The sequence below is a fragment of the Chanos chanos genome, chromosome 12, assembly GCF_902362185.1.
Source record: "Chanos chanos chromosome 12, fChaCha1.1, whole genome shotgun sequence".
Taxonomy (NCBI): domain Eukaryota; kingdom Metazoa; phylum Chordata; class Actinopteri; order Gonorynchiformes; family Chanidae; genus Chanos; species Chanos chanos.
In genome coordinates this window covers 23,676,951-23,692,568 of record NC_044506.1, presented here as the reverse complement: position 1 = coordinate 23,692,568, position 15,618 = coordinate 23,676,951, and the positions used below count along the sequence as shown (strand labels likewise).

General features: G+C 44.2%; 2 protein-coding genes across 2 annotated transcripts in view; one reads left to right on the top strand and one right to left on the bottom strand.

The window, feature by feature from the left end:
* The first annotated feature begins 2,728 nt into the window (after positions 1-2,728).
* wipf3 (WAS/WASL interacting protein family member 3) lies at positions 2,729-10,111 on the top strand. The gene is made up of 7 exons (XM_030788621.1): positions 2,729-2,812; positions 3,282-3,414; positions 4,580-4,732; positions 5,930-6,601; positions 6,900-7,040; positions 8,455-8,556; positions 10,071-10,111. Exons 1-7 carry the CDS (start codon positions 2,729-2,731, stop codon positions 10,109-10,111), a joined length of 1,326 nt encoding a protein of 441 aa, XP_030644481.1.
* Positions 10,112-12,075: 1,964 nt separating this feature from the next.
* LOC115825772 (acetylcholinesterase collagenic tail peptide) overlaps positions 12,076-15,618 on the bottom strand; it is a 17,279-nt gene continuing 13,736 nt past the window's right edge. Inside the window, exons 14-17 of the mRNA XM_030789578.1 lie at positions 13,975-14,094; positions 13,261-13,387; positions 12,664-12,766; positions 12,076-12,145 (exon numbers count right to left, since the gene is read on the bottom strand). Of these exons, the coding sequence (XP_030645438.1) occupies positions 12,076-12,145; positions 12,664-12,766; positions 13,261-13,387; positions 13,975-14,094 (420 nt within the window). The remainder of the gene's footprint in view (positions 12,146-12,663; positions 12,767-13,260; positions 13,388-13,974; positions 14,095-15,618) is intronic.

Sequence of the window (15,618 nt, the reverse complement as noted above, 5' to 3'; positions counted from 1 at the left end):
GTTTCTGTTGTTCACTGGTGAAAATCGTTCAGTGCGAATTTATTATGGTAGCAGCAGTGAACACTGACACAAATTCTGTACATGGATATGATAAAAACAAACAAACAAATAAATACGAATTTAAAAGATATTTGAAACAGATAAAGCGTATTTGTGGCTTTAATCCATAAATCGCTTTTTTGGTCAGTATGAAAGGCGAGGATTGGAACGGCTCATCCCCGTCCTGTTGGTAGGGATTGAAGGTTATGGATGCAAAATCGGTACCAATGATTTGTAGGCCCGTGTCATATGAGTGGAACAGGCGAATGTTCGGGACGCTTTATCTCTTAGCGGCTGTTTTATCCGGCGATTCGTCCCTTTTCCTGTAGTAGTGTTGGGCTTAACCTGCTGGGATTTTTTCAGACTTTGCTGAAGTTTCTCAGAGCTGTATTATGCCCCTCTACATGATTAAGAGGCGGTACATACGACAGGCCTTCCACATGACAGGCTTTCCACATGATAGGCGGTCCAAATGACAGGCGGTCCATATGACAGAGTGGATTTGAAAATAACAGTTTACTCGTCAGAAGTCTATTCTTGCAATGAATTTCACTCTGTTTAATGTTTTTTGATGTCTTGTCTCTTTGAAGAGACCCCACCCAAAACATCCCTGAAAAATGTCAGTTTACGCTGCAAAATACACTCCAACAGTGACGAGTTACATTTTCCCAGTTGTTTTTTCTCTGCTCTTTACATAATAAGTTGAAGAGGCCTTGGGTCGCTCCATTTCCTAGACAACAGACTCTATTGTTCGTTCTGAACCTCTCTGGGGGCGACTGCCAGGCGCTGTAGGAGAGCAGGGGATCATTTTTCCCGCCAGATGAAGGAGAATTCCTCTCCACTGTGTATTGTGCTGGGAGAACTTCCCACTGAACCGGACACAGAGTTTGAGGGGAGTGTAGTTAAAGGAAGGACAGTTAACACACGTTTCCCTCCACTGGCGTCATAGGAGTTTCCACACCTGTAAGGCAGAGCTTTGGGATGTTGGAGAGGGTGAGGGGGTGAGTGTGAGTGTTGGGGGGGGGGGGGGGGGGCCTGTTTTGGGATGGTGGAGAGGGTGAGGGGGTTAGGGTGAGTGTTGGGGGGGGCTGTTTTGGGATGGTGGAGAGGGTGAGGGGATGAGTGTGAGGGGGGGGGCTGTTTTGGGATGGTGGAAAGGGTGAGGGGGTTAGGGTGAGTGTTGGGGGGGCTGTTTTGGGATGGTGGAGAGGGTGAGGGGTGAGTGTTGGGGGAAAGGCCTGTTTTGGGATGTTGGAGAGGGTGAGGGGGTTAGGGTGAGTGTTGGGGGGGGCTATTTTGGGATGGTGGAGAGGGTGAGGGCGTTAGTGTGAGTGTTGGGGGGGGGAGGCCTGTTTTGGGATGGTGGAGAGGGTGAGGGGATGAGTGTGAGGGGGGGGGGCTGTTTTGGGATGGTGGAGAGGGTGAGGGGGTTAGGGTGAGTGTTGGGGGGGGCTGTTTTGGGATGTTGGAGAGGGTGAGGGGTGAGTGTTGGGGGAAAGGCCTGTTTTGGGATGTTGGAGAGGGTGAGGGGGTCAGTGTGAGTGTTGGGGGGGGGGCTGTTTTGGGATGTTGGAGAGGGTGAGGGGTGAGTGTCGGGGGAAAGGCCTGTTTTGGGATGTTGGAGAGGGTGAGGGGGTCAGTGTGAGTGTTGGGGGGGGCCTGTTTTGGGATGGTGGAGAGGATGAGGGGGTCAGTGTGAGTGTTGGGGGAAAGGCCTGTTTTGGGATGTTGGAGAGGGTGAGGGGGTCAGTGTGAGTGTTGGGGGGGGCCTGTTTTGGGATGGTGGAGAGGATGAGGGGGTCAGTGTGAGTGTTGGGGGGGGCTGTTTTGGGATGGTGGAGAGGGTGAGGGGTGAGATATTGACTTGCTGTCAGTGCTGTGTCACTCATGTACATCATGTCTCTCCACCACAGTGATTTTCATTAACAGTGATTGACAGTTAATCCTTCATGTACACTTTACATAGACACATACACTTTACACATGTACACTTTACATAGACACATACACTTTACACATGTACACTTTACATAGACACATACTCTTTGCACATATGTACACTTTACATAGACACATACTCTTTGCACATATGTACACTTTACATAGACACATACACTTTACACATGTACACTTTACATAGACACATGCTCTTTACACATGTGTACACTTTACATGCACATGAAATTGATACATATGTACACCTCAAACATATGTGCACTTATACATACATTTTACAGATATGTACATTTTACACATACATACACTTTATAGATACTTACAGATACATACACCTTACACATACTTATACTTTACACCTATGTACACTTTACACATGTAAGCACTTTGTGCATGTACAGTTTTGACATACGTACAGCTAGTGCTCCTGCCCAGTTCACACAGAAATATAAATATAAGAGAAAGTCTTCATGTCAAGCCACGGCACTAACGTCAGCTCACACTAACAGCATTTAAAATGAAGCTCACATGTCAGACGGTCCTCTCTCACACCACACAAGACTGTCAGATGACATGTGAGAGAAATTAGACCAGTGCTCACAATCTGACACAGTGTTACTATGGCAACCTGATCCAGGAAGCATTTCAGAGGCCAGCTAGAACAAGGTACTGATGGTGTTTGTGTGCGTGTGTGTGTGTGTCTGTGTGTGTTTACAGATTATCGCAGGTAGCTATGCCAGTTCCTCCTCCACCCCCTCCTCCTCTTCCTGGTCCACCACCCCCACCTCCACCTCCACCTGTTTCTGCACCTCCACAGGTGAGACAGACACACACCAGCACCATATACGTGTAAAGAGCGGGTTAGCACACACACGCACACACACACACACACACAGAAACACACACACACACAGAAACACATGCAAACTCTTTCCTCCTCTCTCTGATTGTCACCTGGTTCCCTCTGTCAACCACCTGTCCTTCTATACATTATTAATCAGTCACACACACACACACACAGACACACACGGTGAACAGTGGCACAGGGTAGCATCACATTTCCCAGACCGGCTCACTGGCCCTCCGCCATGATAAATTCATGTGTTTACTTCTGAAGTTTCTCAGGATACAGCGCCACACCCTGGCCACTCAGCACTCTGCAGCTCAACTCAACTTTCCTCTTCCTCTCTCTACTCTTTCTCTTTCTCTTTCTCTTTCTCTTTCTCTTTCTCTTTCTCTTTCTCTTTCTCTTTCTCTCTTTCTCTCTTTCTCTCTCACTCTGCCAGCTGCCGTCAGACTCCCCTAAATTCCACAGTCCAGAGGGAGGGGGGCGTAGTGCACTGCTGGCTGATATACAGAGGGGAGCGAAGCTGAGAAAGGTCACACAGGTCAACGACCGCAGTGCTCCTGCACTGGACAGTGAGTTACACACTCTCCAATCACAGTCATTTACACTGTACCTCTCACATTTTCACGCCATGAAGTCACACGCTAGCCGCACACGGAAGCCTGTCTGTGTGTGTGTGCAGAGTGAAACAGACTACAGTTTAACAGACTGAAACAGACTACAGTTTAACAGACTGAAACAGACTACAGTTTAACAGACGGAAACAGACTACAGTTTAACAGACGGAAACAGACTACAGTTTAACAGACTGAAACAGACTACAGTTTAACAGACTGAAACAGACTACAGTTTAACAGCCTTAACTATGTACTGGCTCGCACTGGCAAACAGGGGAAGTCAAGCCAAACCAGCGAACCTGCTATTGGACATAGGCTAGTTATTCAGGGGCATGCGGTTCTGATAGCATACATTCCAGAGTGGGAGAGTGTGTACTCTAAATTACTCTCACATGAAGGGGAGTTTGCCAGTGAGTCAGAAACAGACGGGTTCTTATGGAGGAGAGCAGGGAGCATTGAGGGAGAGTAGATCGGCTGATAATTTTGTACTTATCTGTACCAGAGCCTTATTTAAACCCAAGGTCCAATTGTATGTTACACACTCCAGAGAATGAGCTTCAGACACACACACCCACACACACCCACACACACTCACATATATATACATACATACATACATACATGTGTGTGTGTGTGTGTGTGTGTGTGTGTGTGTATATATATATAGAGAGAGAGAGAAAGACAAAGACTTCTGACAGGAAGGCCTAGATCAGGAAGGATGCCTAGCTCTTGATTGGTCAGTAGAGAACAGGAAGTGAAGTGAGAGTCAGACAAAGAATGGAATGTCCTTATGCTGTCCACTGCAGTTATAAACACTCACTCTTAAAACACTACCCACTCACTGTTAAAACAGTCTGTGTCTCATGTGTACCTGTAGCCATGCAAATCCACCCAACGTTTCAATGAAAAAGGTGAGCAGGTAGTATTTTGATATGTGTGTTAATGGACAAGTTTTCTCTCAGTCAAAATAAGTTTCTTTTTTTCTTGTAAAGTACTGTATCTTTTTTTTTTTTAATCTGCTTTCTGTGTATAACTTTCAGTAACCAAACACTAAATGTGTGTGTGTGTGTGTGTGTGTGTGTGTGTGTGTGTATGTGTATGTGTCTGTGTGTGTGTGAAGAACCCAGAGTCAATAGCAGTGAGGTGTCTGGAGGCAGTGGGATTGCGGGTGTTTTGGGGGGGGCAGGTTCCGGCCTGGGGGGGCTGTTTGCTAGTGGATTTCCTGTGCTCAGACCCACCAGGCACAGAGAGAAGAGCTCTGAACACAACCCAGGTAATCAGCACCGCCTGTGTCACCCCAGCAGTCTGTTTCACACATTACCCTCAGCCTTCTGAGGGTGTTTGACTGGAAAACATATTCATTTTGTCATGTTTTATTTGGCCTTGGTGAGACCAACTAAGTGTAATTGTGTGAGACTAATTAAGTCTCACTTAATGAGACTGAGTGTAATTTTAACATTAGTTGATGAAAGTGGTGGTTTTAGTCTGATGCTGTGTAAACACAGGTATATTTGATCATAATTTTGCACATTCACATGCCATAAATGTCTTCACGTTGTTACGGGAAAAATATATGTTAGAAAAATATTTTCCGTCGTAACAGAACAAAAAACATTAAAATAAAAACAAAATATTTCCCATGTTTTCCGTCATAAGAGTATATAGCAATATTATTTCACATGCCTCACTGATAAATTAGATGTGGATGCTATTGAATGGTGCTGGATGTTTACAGTGAGACACGGAGACCACTGTTAGTTGATGGTATGTCTGTCTGCTGAAGTTCTCCACTGTTAGTTGACGGTATGTCTGTCTGCTGAAGTTCTCCACTGTTAGTTGACGGTGTGTCTGTCTGCTGAAGTTCTCCACTGTTAGTTGATGGTATGTCTGTCTGCTGAAGTTCTCCACTGTTAGTTGACGGTATGTCTGTCAGCTGAAGTTCTCCACTGTTAGTTGACGGTGTGTCTGTCTGCTGAAGTTCTCCACTGTTAGTTGATGGTATGTCTGTCTGCTGAAGTTCTCCACTGTTAGTTGATGGTGTGCCTGTCTGGAGAAGTTCTCCACTGTAAGTTGATGGTGTGTCTGTCTGGAGAAGTTCTCCACTGTTAGTTGATGGTATGTCTGTCTGCTTAAGTTCTCCACTGTTAGTTGACGGTATGTCTGTCTGCTGAGGTTCTCCACTGTTAGTTGATGGTGTATCTGTCTGCTGAAGTTCTCCACTGTTAGTTGATGGTGTATCTGTCTGGAGAAGTTCTCCACTGTTAGTTGATGGTGTGTCTGTCTGGAGAAGTTCTCCACTGTTAGTTGACGGTATGTCTGTCTGCTTAAGTTCTTCACTGTTAGTTGATGGTGTGTCTGTCTGGAGAAGTTCTCCACTGTTAGTTGACGGTGTGTCTGTCTGCTGAGGTTCTCCACTGTTAGTTGATGGTGTATCTGTCTGCTGAGGTTCTCCACTGTTTGTCTGTTCTAGTCTCTCGGTCTGGCTCGTCTGCCAGTCTAAAACAGCCGCTATGGAACACACCGTCAGCTGGCAACGGTTTCCGTGGCAGCGCTCCTGATCTCTCCCCGTCCCATAAAGCTCTAGAGAGACGTCCCTCCCACTCTACTCCCACAGTGACAACACCTCCTTCACCCAGCCAATCCACGCCTCCTTACTCCAGACCTCCTTCCTCAACACCTCCTCCACCACCTCCTTCTGTCATGCAGGAGCGACCAGCCAACAAACCTCCTCCGTTGCCCACATGTCCTCCCCCACCACCTCCCACCCAGATCACCAAACCCACCTGGCTCCCGGTCCAATCACACGCCATCCCCATGCCGTCAACCCCTCCACCTCCACCTCCCTTGCCTCCCTCTGCTCCCCCATCCTCCCTCCATGATAGGTTGTCTGGGTTCTTTTACCCTCCTCCAGCAGCCGTCTCTGACTCCACAAGGAGCAGTCCACTCAGCCCTCCACCTCCTCCACCTCCTCTCCCTGTTTCCTTCACTCCCAGTAGCCCCTCCTCTCTGCCACCACCCCCACCCCCTCCCAAAATGCCAGCAGTGCCCTCAGCCTCTCTCAGGCCTGGTGTACCCCCTCTGCCCCCCTCGTACCCCTGCAACGCTCCCAGCCGACGCCCGCCCGCTGTGCCCAGGAGTGCAGGTACTGCCACCCTCGTTCACACACACACACACACACACACTCGCGCGCGTGCGCACACACACACACGCACACACACACACACACACGCGCGCGCGCACACACAGACACGCACACACACACACACACACACACACACGCACACACACACACACACACACACAGCTAAACCTTTGTGTTGCTGGACCATCAGGAATCAAAGCAGCACTTGACTGATGCAGTTTCAAAAAGTTTCAAAGGGTTACACACTGATTTGGTAGCTATATTGACTTGATTGAATAATTTGCTGTTTGATTGATAGGTGCTCCACGGTTGGCCCCTCCTCCTGCCCCACCTGCTCGTTCTCCTACAACTGAGCTCTCCAGCAGGATCCCACCTCCACCTCCTCCACCTCCTCTCGCGCCACCCAACTCTTTATGGAATGGACATCTGCTTAGCCTAGGTACATATTCTCAGGACAGTATCACAGATCATTAGACCATTACAAATGGGATAAGAACAGGGACCTAAGCCTGATGTAAACAGGATCATTGGCTCCTTAGGCAAAAGCTCCGATGGAAATGGCATTTAAAGCCATGTAGCATCACCAAGGAGTAAGACATCACAGCATTACGCATTACTGTACCATGGTTCCCACTCAGGGTCAGAACCAAGGTATAAAGGTTAGGTCTGACCTTTACCCACTGAAGCACAGGGGAAGATCTGGTGGGTCTGATAAGGTGTACTCGAGAGCAGAGTCACAGACACAGTAGAGAAAATAACACAGTAGGTATCATTTTATTTAATGTAGAGGTACACAGAGGGTAACACACTCAGGGCTGAGCAATGAAAGACAACAAAGACATTACTTAAAGAGAGAGAGGGAACAAAACACGAGTGCAAACTAATTGACACATGAGAGAGCAAATGAACTCAGCACTGGTGAGGAACTTAGCCAAAAACAAAGTACTCAAAGCAAAAAATGGTGCTGCCCTCTGGTGACCAGCAGAGGGCTCAGCAGTCAAAGACTTAAAAATCACAAAATTAAACACTACATCATTAAACATTACAGTGTTAAACATTACAACATTAAACACTACAGTATTAAACATTACAACATTAAACACTACAATATTAAACACTACAGTAATAAACATTACAGTATTAAACATTACAGTATTAAACACTACAACATTAAACACTACAGTATTAAACATTACAGTATTAAACATTACAGTATTAAACATAACAGCATTAAACATTATATCATTAAACATAACAGCATTAAACATTATATCATTAAACATTACAGTATTAAACACTACAGCATTAAACATTAAAACATTAAACATTATATCATTAAACACTACAACACTAAACATCACAGCATTAAACACTGCAGCATTAAACACTGCAGCATTAAACACTACAGTATTAAACACTACAGTATTAAACATTATATCATTAAACATTACAGTATTAAAGATTACAACATTAAACATTACAGTATTAAACATTACAGTATTAAACATTATATCATTAAACATTACAGTATTAAAGATTACAACATTAAACACTACAGTATTAAACATTACAACATTAAACATTACAGCATTAATCATTACAGCATTACAACATTATAGCATTACAACATAATAGCATTACAACATTATAGCATTACGGCAGAACAGGAAGTTAATGGTTGTCCAGGAAAGCTCAGGTGTCTCACAGACACAGAAATACATGCATGGCTTTATGTTTGTATGGGAGAGATTTACAGTAGTAATGTGATTAATAAAGCTCTTGAGAATGATTGATGTTGTATTAATAGGTTCGATGTTGTTGTCAGTTCATATCTCGGTGTGATTACTTTTCAGATGACTTTGAATCCAAGTTTCAGTTCCACCCAGTAGATGACTTTCCTCCTCCAGATGAGTTCAAGCCTCTCCCCAGAATCTACCCCAGTAAAGAGCAGAGAGGTAAGAGGCCAGGGAGAACAGACAGGCTACCAGCTGGACCCCCAGGTGCTGCTTACTCTCCTGACTCAGTTCCAGTGATGTGGATTTAAAACCGACCTATTTCCTCTAGCTCTAAACATTTGTGACACACATACCACTAACCTGCAGAGTTTTTAAGTTCTGAAAAAAGCATGAATGCAATGTAGACACTGATCTGTTTAAAAAAAAAAAAGGTGACGTCATTATATGATGCGGGGATGGGAGTAGTCTTTCGGGACTCACTCAAATAAAAATATCTCAACACTGAAAACAAAAGCATAGCTGTTAAATAAACGGAAGGCTATAATACTAAGTGCAGTCATGCTCGTCATCACCACGATCATGGTTGGCTGAAAAGACGTCATGTGACAAGAGACGCATAAACACAGACGTGGGCTCTATATTTTGCTACCCTGATCGTGTCGGGAAATGAATTAAAATAATAACCTAGACCTATTACAACCACTAATACTAAGTGTCACAAAATAATCAAATTATCGTACATTATTGGACTTTTGGCATTATTGATCGTACAGAGAGCAAAATTATCGTACAAATACGATAATTATCGTACATCTGGCAATACTGCTTACATTCGTTAGGGATGGTAAGATTCACCGATTCGACCAGTGTTCTGGCGAGTTGTGCTGCTTTGTCGAGAAATGCTACCGTAGCGCGAATCGATAGCAAAGTCTGTCTGTGTCCCTAACCCTAACGCTAACCTTAACCATAAGCACAAGCGCAGAACCGCTAAGTAACACATATGGTTAGGTAGCACAACTCCTCAGAATACCGGCATAAAAGTTCACCGATTTGAAAAGTGTGCACCGAATACAATTTGGGATGAACTCGGGATGCATCGTTTCTAACATCTTTGCATCGGTACAATCCGATTTATTTATATATAATTAGTAGTAGAGTCCCTATGCCTTTATTATTTAGAAATGTGACCAATAATTTTAAATTCAGACTGATTCCTCCTCTCTAAATTGTTTTTCAAGTGTGCTCTCTCATCTCCACCGCTGCCAGTAGCAAATTCTCGTCAAGTCTCTTGGCCAAGTCTCGCGCGAGAGATGCTTACTGACTTGCAATACTAGGGGAACAAATATATGAAGTAAAAATGGCACTTTTTTGTTCATTAATGATTTGCTATCTGCTTAAGAAGAACCAAAGAAATAAAATCAAACTGTCTGTACCATACTGAATTGCTTAGCATCACATTTTTTTGCACCGCATCGTATCGCGTTGAATGTAATCAAATTTTGTCGAATCGCTCTGCATCGCAATAGGCGTGAATCGTATCGTATCGCATTAGTAGTTGCTTCAAATGTATCTTTAATGTATCGGATCGATGGCAGTCCATCAAGATGTGTATCACACTGGCTTCAGTGATGGAGATGCACATTCCTAATATACGTACATATTGCTACAGAACAAACGGATGGTAGACTGAAATTTGTGTCTTTTCCCTGATTTTTATTCTCTGTTTTTGGCAGGTACCCCTAAACCTCCGGCCATAAGAACTCACTTACGGTGAACCGCCACTAGAACACTCCTCTTCCTCACTTCTGCAGTTCCTCACGGTCTCCAGCAATTAGGAGTCGTCACTCGATTGTCCTCCTCTGAGCTGAGACCTCCTCAGCAGACTACAGATCTAACCGTGAGAAGTCAGCAGGACATGCGTCCGGTTCATCGGCTCATCTGTGTGTCTGGAGCACTGACTGGCTTATGGTCTGATTCAACCCTGTCAGGGTCCAGCCTCTCCCTAATATCCTGTTTTTGAAAAGACTGAGAACTGTCTCTGGATGTTAAACCCATCTGTGCTCTTTCTGAGAGAAACACAGTCTGAGACGGGTGGCCAGTGCTCTCATAATGCTCTGGTATAACCCGCCGTCCTCAGACGAGTGGACGGATGGATGAGAGAGTGTGTAAAAAGATGAACAGACAGAGGGGTTGATGAACAGAAGGAAGGAGAGAAAGACAGTGATATTAACAAAGACAGTCTTTGTGCGTGTGAGTGAAAGAGGACCTAAGTGAAAACATAGACACACTGTAATAAAGCCTTGTTCAGTATCCTCGGACACTAAGATTGTTCAGTGTCCTCAGACACTAACATTTTATGTAAAAATATCCAGTTAAGCTCTGTCGTGACTAACCAGGGGGGGTTCTCCAAAAGCGGGTTTAGTGAAAACTCAGAGTTAATTATCTCAGAGTAAGAAAGAACCCTGGTAATAGAAGAACCCTATGGCTTCATTCTCCTAGCAAAACAAAGCCATAGGGCTCTTCTATGAGGAGGTTTACTACTTGCTCTGAGTTGACTAACTCAGTGTTTTCACTAAACACTCTTTCTGGGACAGCCCCCGAGCATTACTGATTTAATCTGGACGTAATGTCTTCGCTCTCTCTGAGAAATAGTAGAGATTCTTACGAGTGTTAACATCTATTCATTTTTCCCCCGTGTGTGTTTTAGCTCTGACACTGTAGTGACATTAATGAAACCACAGGAACTCTGTTACTCTGTTCACTGTGTATGTGTGCGTGCGTGTGTGCATGCGTGTGTATGATTGATAAATTGTACTCTATTAAAGATTAAGATTTGCTCAGACTCGCTGTCAATCATCACCAACTGTTGTCCAAAGAATGGTGTTTACCAAAGACAGCTGCAGGAAACAGTGCCCCCTACTGGGATATATATGGAATGTGCAGCGTAATTACACTAAATGAGTGTTGAACAGTGAAAAATATTGACCAAATCATATTTTCAAAGTACAGAAAACATAAATGGAAGAGACTGACATTATTTTTACATTTATTTGAACACAGTGCAGTCAATGTGAAGACAAGCAAGGATCTAACACCAAGATCAATTAATGAGACAGCTCTAAATGTTTTACATTTTCATAGAATTAGACTTCAGTCTAAGTCTAAAAGTCTAAGTCTGAAAGTCTAAGTCTAAAAGTCTAAGTCTGAAAGTCTAAGTCTAAAAGTCTAAGTCTGAAAGTCTAAGACTTTTTGTCCTTTCCACTGGTGTAGCTCAGTGTTCACCCATGTTCTAATCATCAGTATGTAATGATCCAGCCTGAAGTTCTGTAACTGTACAAAAATCCGCTGAGTTTTTTTTTTTTTAAAGCCATCATTCATTACGTCTGTTTTTACTGTTTTCATCTGCCCAGACACCAATAGTGTGTGTGTGTCTGTGTGTGTGTGTGTGTGTGTGTGTGGGGGTGAGGAACTTAAATAAAGAGGTTGATTGTGTGTATGTGTGTGTGTGTGTGCATGTAAAGAGCTTAAATAAAGAGGTTGACTGTGTATGTGTGTGTGTGTATACGTGTGTGAGAAGCTTAAATAAAGAGGTTGACTGTGTGTGTGTGTGTATACGTGTGTGAGAAGCTTAAATAAAGAGGTTGACTGTGTATGTGTGTGTGTGTGCGCATGTGTGAGGAGCTTACATAAAGAGAATTACTGTGTATATGTGTATATATGTGTGTGTGATACAGGAGCTCAGGTGAAGAACTTGCACCCAGTAGAGTCGATGTGACAGGAGTCAGTGCACTTTAGATGTCCAAAAGACCTACACAGCCAGAGAGAGAGAGAGAGATTAAGATTGTGTGTGTGTGTGTGCATGTATATGTGTGTATGTGTGTGTGTGTGTGTGTGTGTGTATGTGTATGTGTATGTGTGTGTGTAAATATACCCAGGCAGGTATGATTTGTGTGTGTGTGTGTGTGTGTGTGTAAATATACCCAGGCAGGTGTGATTTGTGTGTGTATGTGTGTGTGTGTGTGTGTAAATATACCCAGGCAGGTATGATTTGTGTGTGTGTGTGTGTAAATATACCCAGGCAGGTATGATTTGTGTGTGTGTGTGTGTGTGTGTGTGTGTGTGTGTGTGTGTGTGTGTGTAAATATACCCAGGCAGGTATGATGTGTGTGTGTGTGTGTGTGTGTGTGTGTGTGTGTGTGTGTAAATATACCCAGGCAGGTATGATTTGTGTGTGTGTGTGTGTGTGTGTGTGTGTGTGTGTGTAAATATACCCAGGCAGGTATGATTTGTGTGTGTGTGTGTGTGTGTGTGTGTGTGTAAATATACCCAGGCAGGTATGATTTGCAGGTCTGATAACCAAAGTCCTTCCCATCACATTCTTCTACACCTTCACGTCGATATCCATCCCCACAGTACGCCTTCCTGCAGCCTGCAGAGAGAAAGAGTGAATGAGGAAGAGAGAGAGACAGAGACAGAGAGACGGAGACAGAGACAGAGACAGAGACAGAGACAGAGAGAGACAGAGAGAGACAGAGACAGAGACAGAGACAGAGACAGAGAGACAGAGACAGAGACAGAGACAGAGAGAGACAGAGACAGAGACAGAGACAGAGAGAGACAGAGACAGAGAGAGACAGAGAGACGGAGACAGGGAGAGACAGAGACAGAGACAGAGAGAGAGAGAAGAGAGGAATAGGTCAAAGCTACTATGACTAAAACTACAAAAGCTGAAGGTCATAAAACAAGGGAATCTACTGTGTGTGTTTGGGGCATTGTTTTCACACTGCCTGCTCTTCATGTCAGCACAGCGATTCACACATGACAAGTCACACTGACTTAGGCTGACAATTACTGACAGTCAATGAGCGTATGCATTCATGTATGTGAGTTTGTGCTGTGTGTGTGTGAGTTTATTATTCTCACTGATACAGTCGTCTGTAACCATCCGGTTTCCGTCATCACACTCCTCTCCATTCAGAGGTTGCACCGCCCCATCCCCACAGACTCCGCCCCCATCGCCAGCCCTCTCCGTCGCTTGGAATGGACTGAACTATGGAGACATTTCAGTTTTCCTCTAAATAGTCTCAATGAGACACTAACAGAGTTTCAAACAGATCTCAGTCAGAAAGACTTCTGACACTTTGAAAACATTTTGTTGTTGAAAAGACGGTTTAGGGAAGTGGAAAAAAAAGAGTAAAAAGCTAGTAGGGCACTTTCAAAACTTTCCTCTCTGTTTCAGCATTAGAGCATTGCTTCCTGACTGTTTCTTTGACCCCTGTTGCCGTTTGCAGCATCTGCGAGCTTATATTTTTGTTTAATTTGTATGAATGCTTACATAGTCAAACAAAAGGTAACAAAAAGGAGTTTAAAAACTTTTTGTAGAAGAATTTACAACTAAGAACACTACTTTTCTAACCCCTTCTTTGGAAGAGGGGAAATATTCTAAACATTTGCATAACATTTAAAGGGATCAGTGGTGATGTGATATGAAGGAGAGGCTAAGCTAAAGATGTAATTCATAACTAAGCCAGAACTGTCATATGCTTGTAATATTTGAGCACTGTGGAAATGCTCGGAGTTGAGCCATGACGGACACTGCTAAAAGAGCAATAGGAAATCAACCCTCAGTCAGTGTACCTGAATAGGCTGCCATCCATCACTATCTTTAAAGTAAAGCGTTTTCTGATCCTTCCGGAAAGCGAGAGCATTGTCTGTGTGCAGCCTACCGAGCTCCTCCTCACTGCTCACAACAAATATCTAAAAGAGAGAAACACCATCAGAGAGAAACACCATCAGAAAGAAACATCATCAGAGAGAAACACCATCAGAAAGAAACACCATCAGAAAGAAACATCATCAGAGAGAAACACCATCAGAGAGAAACACCATCAGAAAGAAACACCATCAGAGAGAAACACCATCAGAGAGAAACTACATCAGAAAAGATCAAAATTCGAAGTACGAATTCAAAGTTCCTACTGAATACCTATCGCTTTCGCACCATCGTAAAGTCAAAACATTGCAAGTCAAACTATCGTAAATTGGGTACTACCTGTGTGTATATATATATATATATATATATAAATCCCCCCTCGCCTCTATGGGTGGTCCTTTCCCCTCCAAGCTCGGGTCCTCTACTACCCCTTTTCCACTGCCGCGGTGCCGGTGCCGGTGCCTGATCGAGCACCGGGGCCGCGCTTTTCCACTGACAAAATACTGATGCCGGAGCCAAAAAGCTGGCACCGGCACGGCACCACAGAGTTGCTGGTCCCAAAAGTTGGAACCACTGACATCAGAGGCTATGCAAATAAAAACCACGCGAGAACCAATCAGTTCAGCGTTTGATGTGTTTGGTACGTGACGTTCTCTAGAGAGGCGGGAGTAACAAAGAACGTCTGACCAAGTAGCGGTAGGCTAAAGGATATTTGTAGCATGAAAATATGTATATGATTAAAAGATGTATGAGCAACAATTTGTGTCTACATCAATACGGGCTGTTGTTTACATGTTACATGAACGTAGTTGGACCCAGAGTGGTAGAAAAAGACATTCTCTCTCTCAGCTCTAGCTGGTGCAAATAAACCACTGCAGACCTTCATTTAAACACTCGTTTTAACTTTTGAGCTAGGTGATAGACTTACTATTTTCATGAATTTTGCCCTCCAAGCGAAAAGTTATAGGACAAAATTCGTAAGGTGTTTCGCTGTGTGGAACAAGTAAAAGTAAATTTATAAAAAGCAAGCAGATGCGTTCTGTCCGACATTATTTTTTCCCCACGGAAATTACCCAAACTTTCGTTATGTAGCGTTCGGTTCCCAAACCAGTGGAACCGGTTCTCAAAAGGCACCAAGGCAGCACTGGCTCCGCACCGGCACCGGCACCGGCACCGGCACCGGCATTGTCCTAGTGGAAAAGAGCTATACCAGAGGCCTGGGAGCTTGAGGGTCCTGCACAGTATCTTAGCTGTTCCCAGGACCGTGCTCTTCTGGACAGAGATGTTCCTTCGGGGATCTGTTGGAGCCACTCTCCCAGTTTGGGGGTCACAGCTCCAAGTGTTCCGATTACGATGGGGACCACTGTCACCTTCACCTTCCACATCTTTTCTAGCAATTCTTTCAGCCTTTGGTATTTCTCGAGTTTCTAGTGTTCCTTCTTCCTGATGTTGCTGTCAGTTGGAAATGCTATGTCTATCACTGCAGCTTTCTTCTTCTGTTTGTACACCACCACTATGTCTGGTTAATTAGCCACAACCAGCTTGTCAGTCTGTATCTGGAAGTCCCA

Bases quoted from the DNA above. Each gene is read 5' to 3' on its own strand.
- wipf3 (XM_030788621.1), top strand. From the start codon at position 2,729: ATGCCAGTTCCTCCTCCACCCCCTCCTCCTCTTCCTGGTCCACCACCC. The intron at 3,415-4,579 runs GTGAGTTACACA...GTGTGTGTGAAG, and splicing joins CAGTGCTCCTGCACTGGACA to AACCCAGAGTCAATAGCAGT. The intron at 6,602-6,899 runs GTACTGCCACCC...TTTGATTGATAG, and splicing joins CGCTGTGCCCAGGAGTGCAG to GTGCTCCACGGTTGGCCCCT.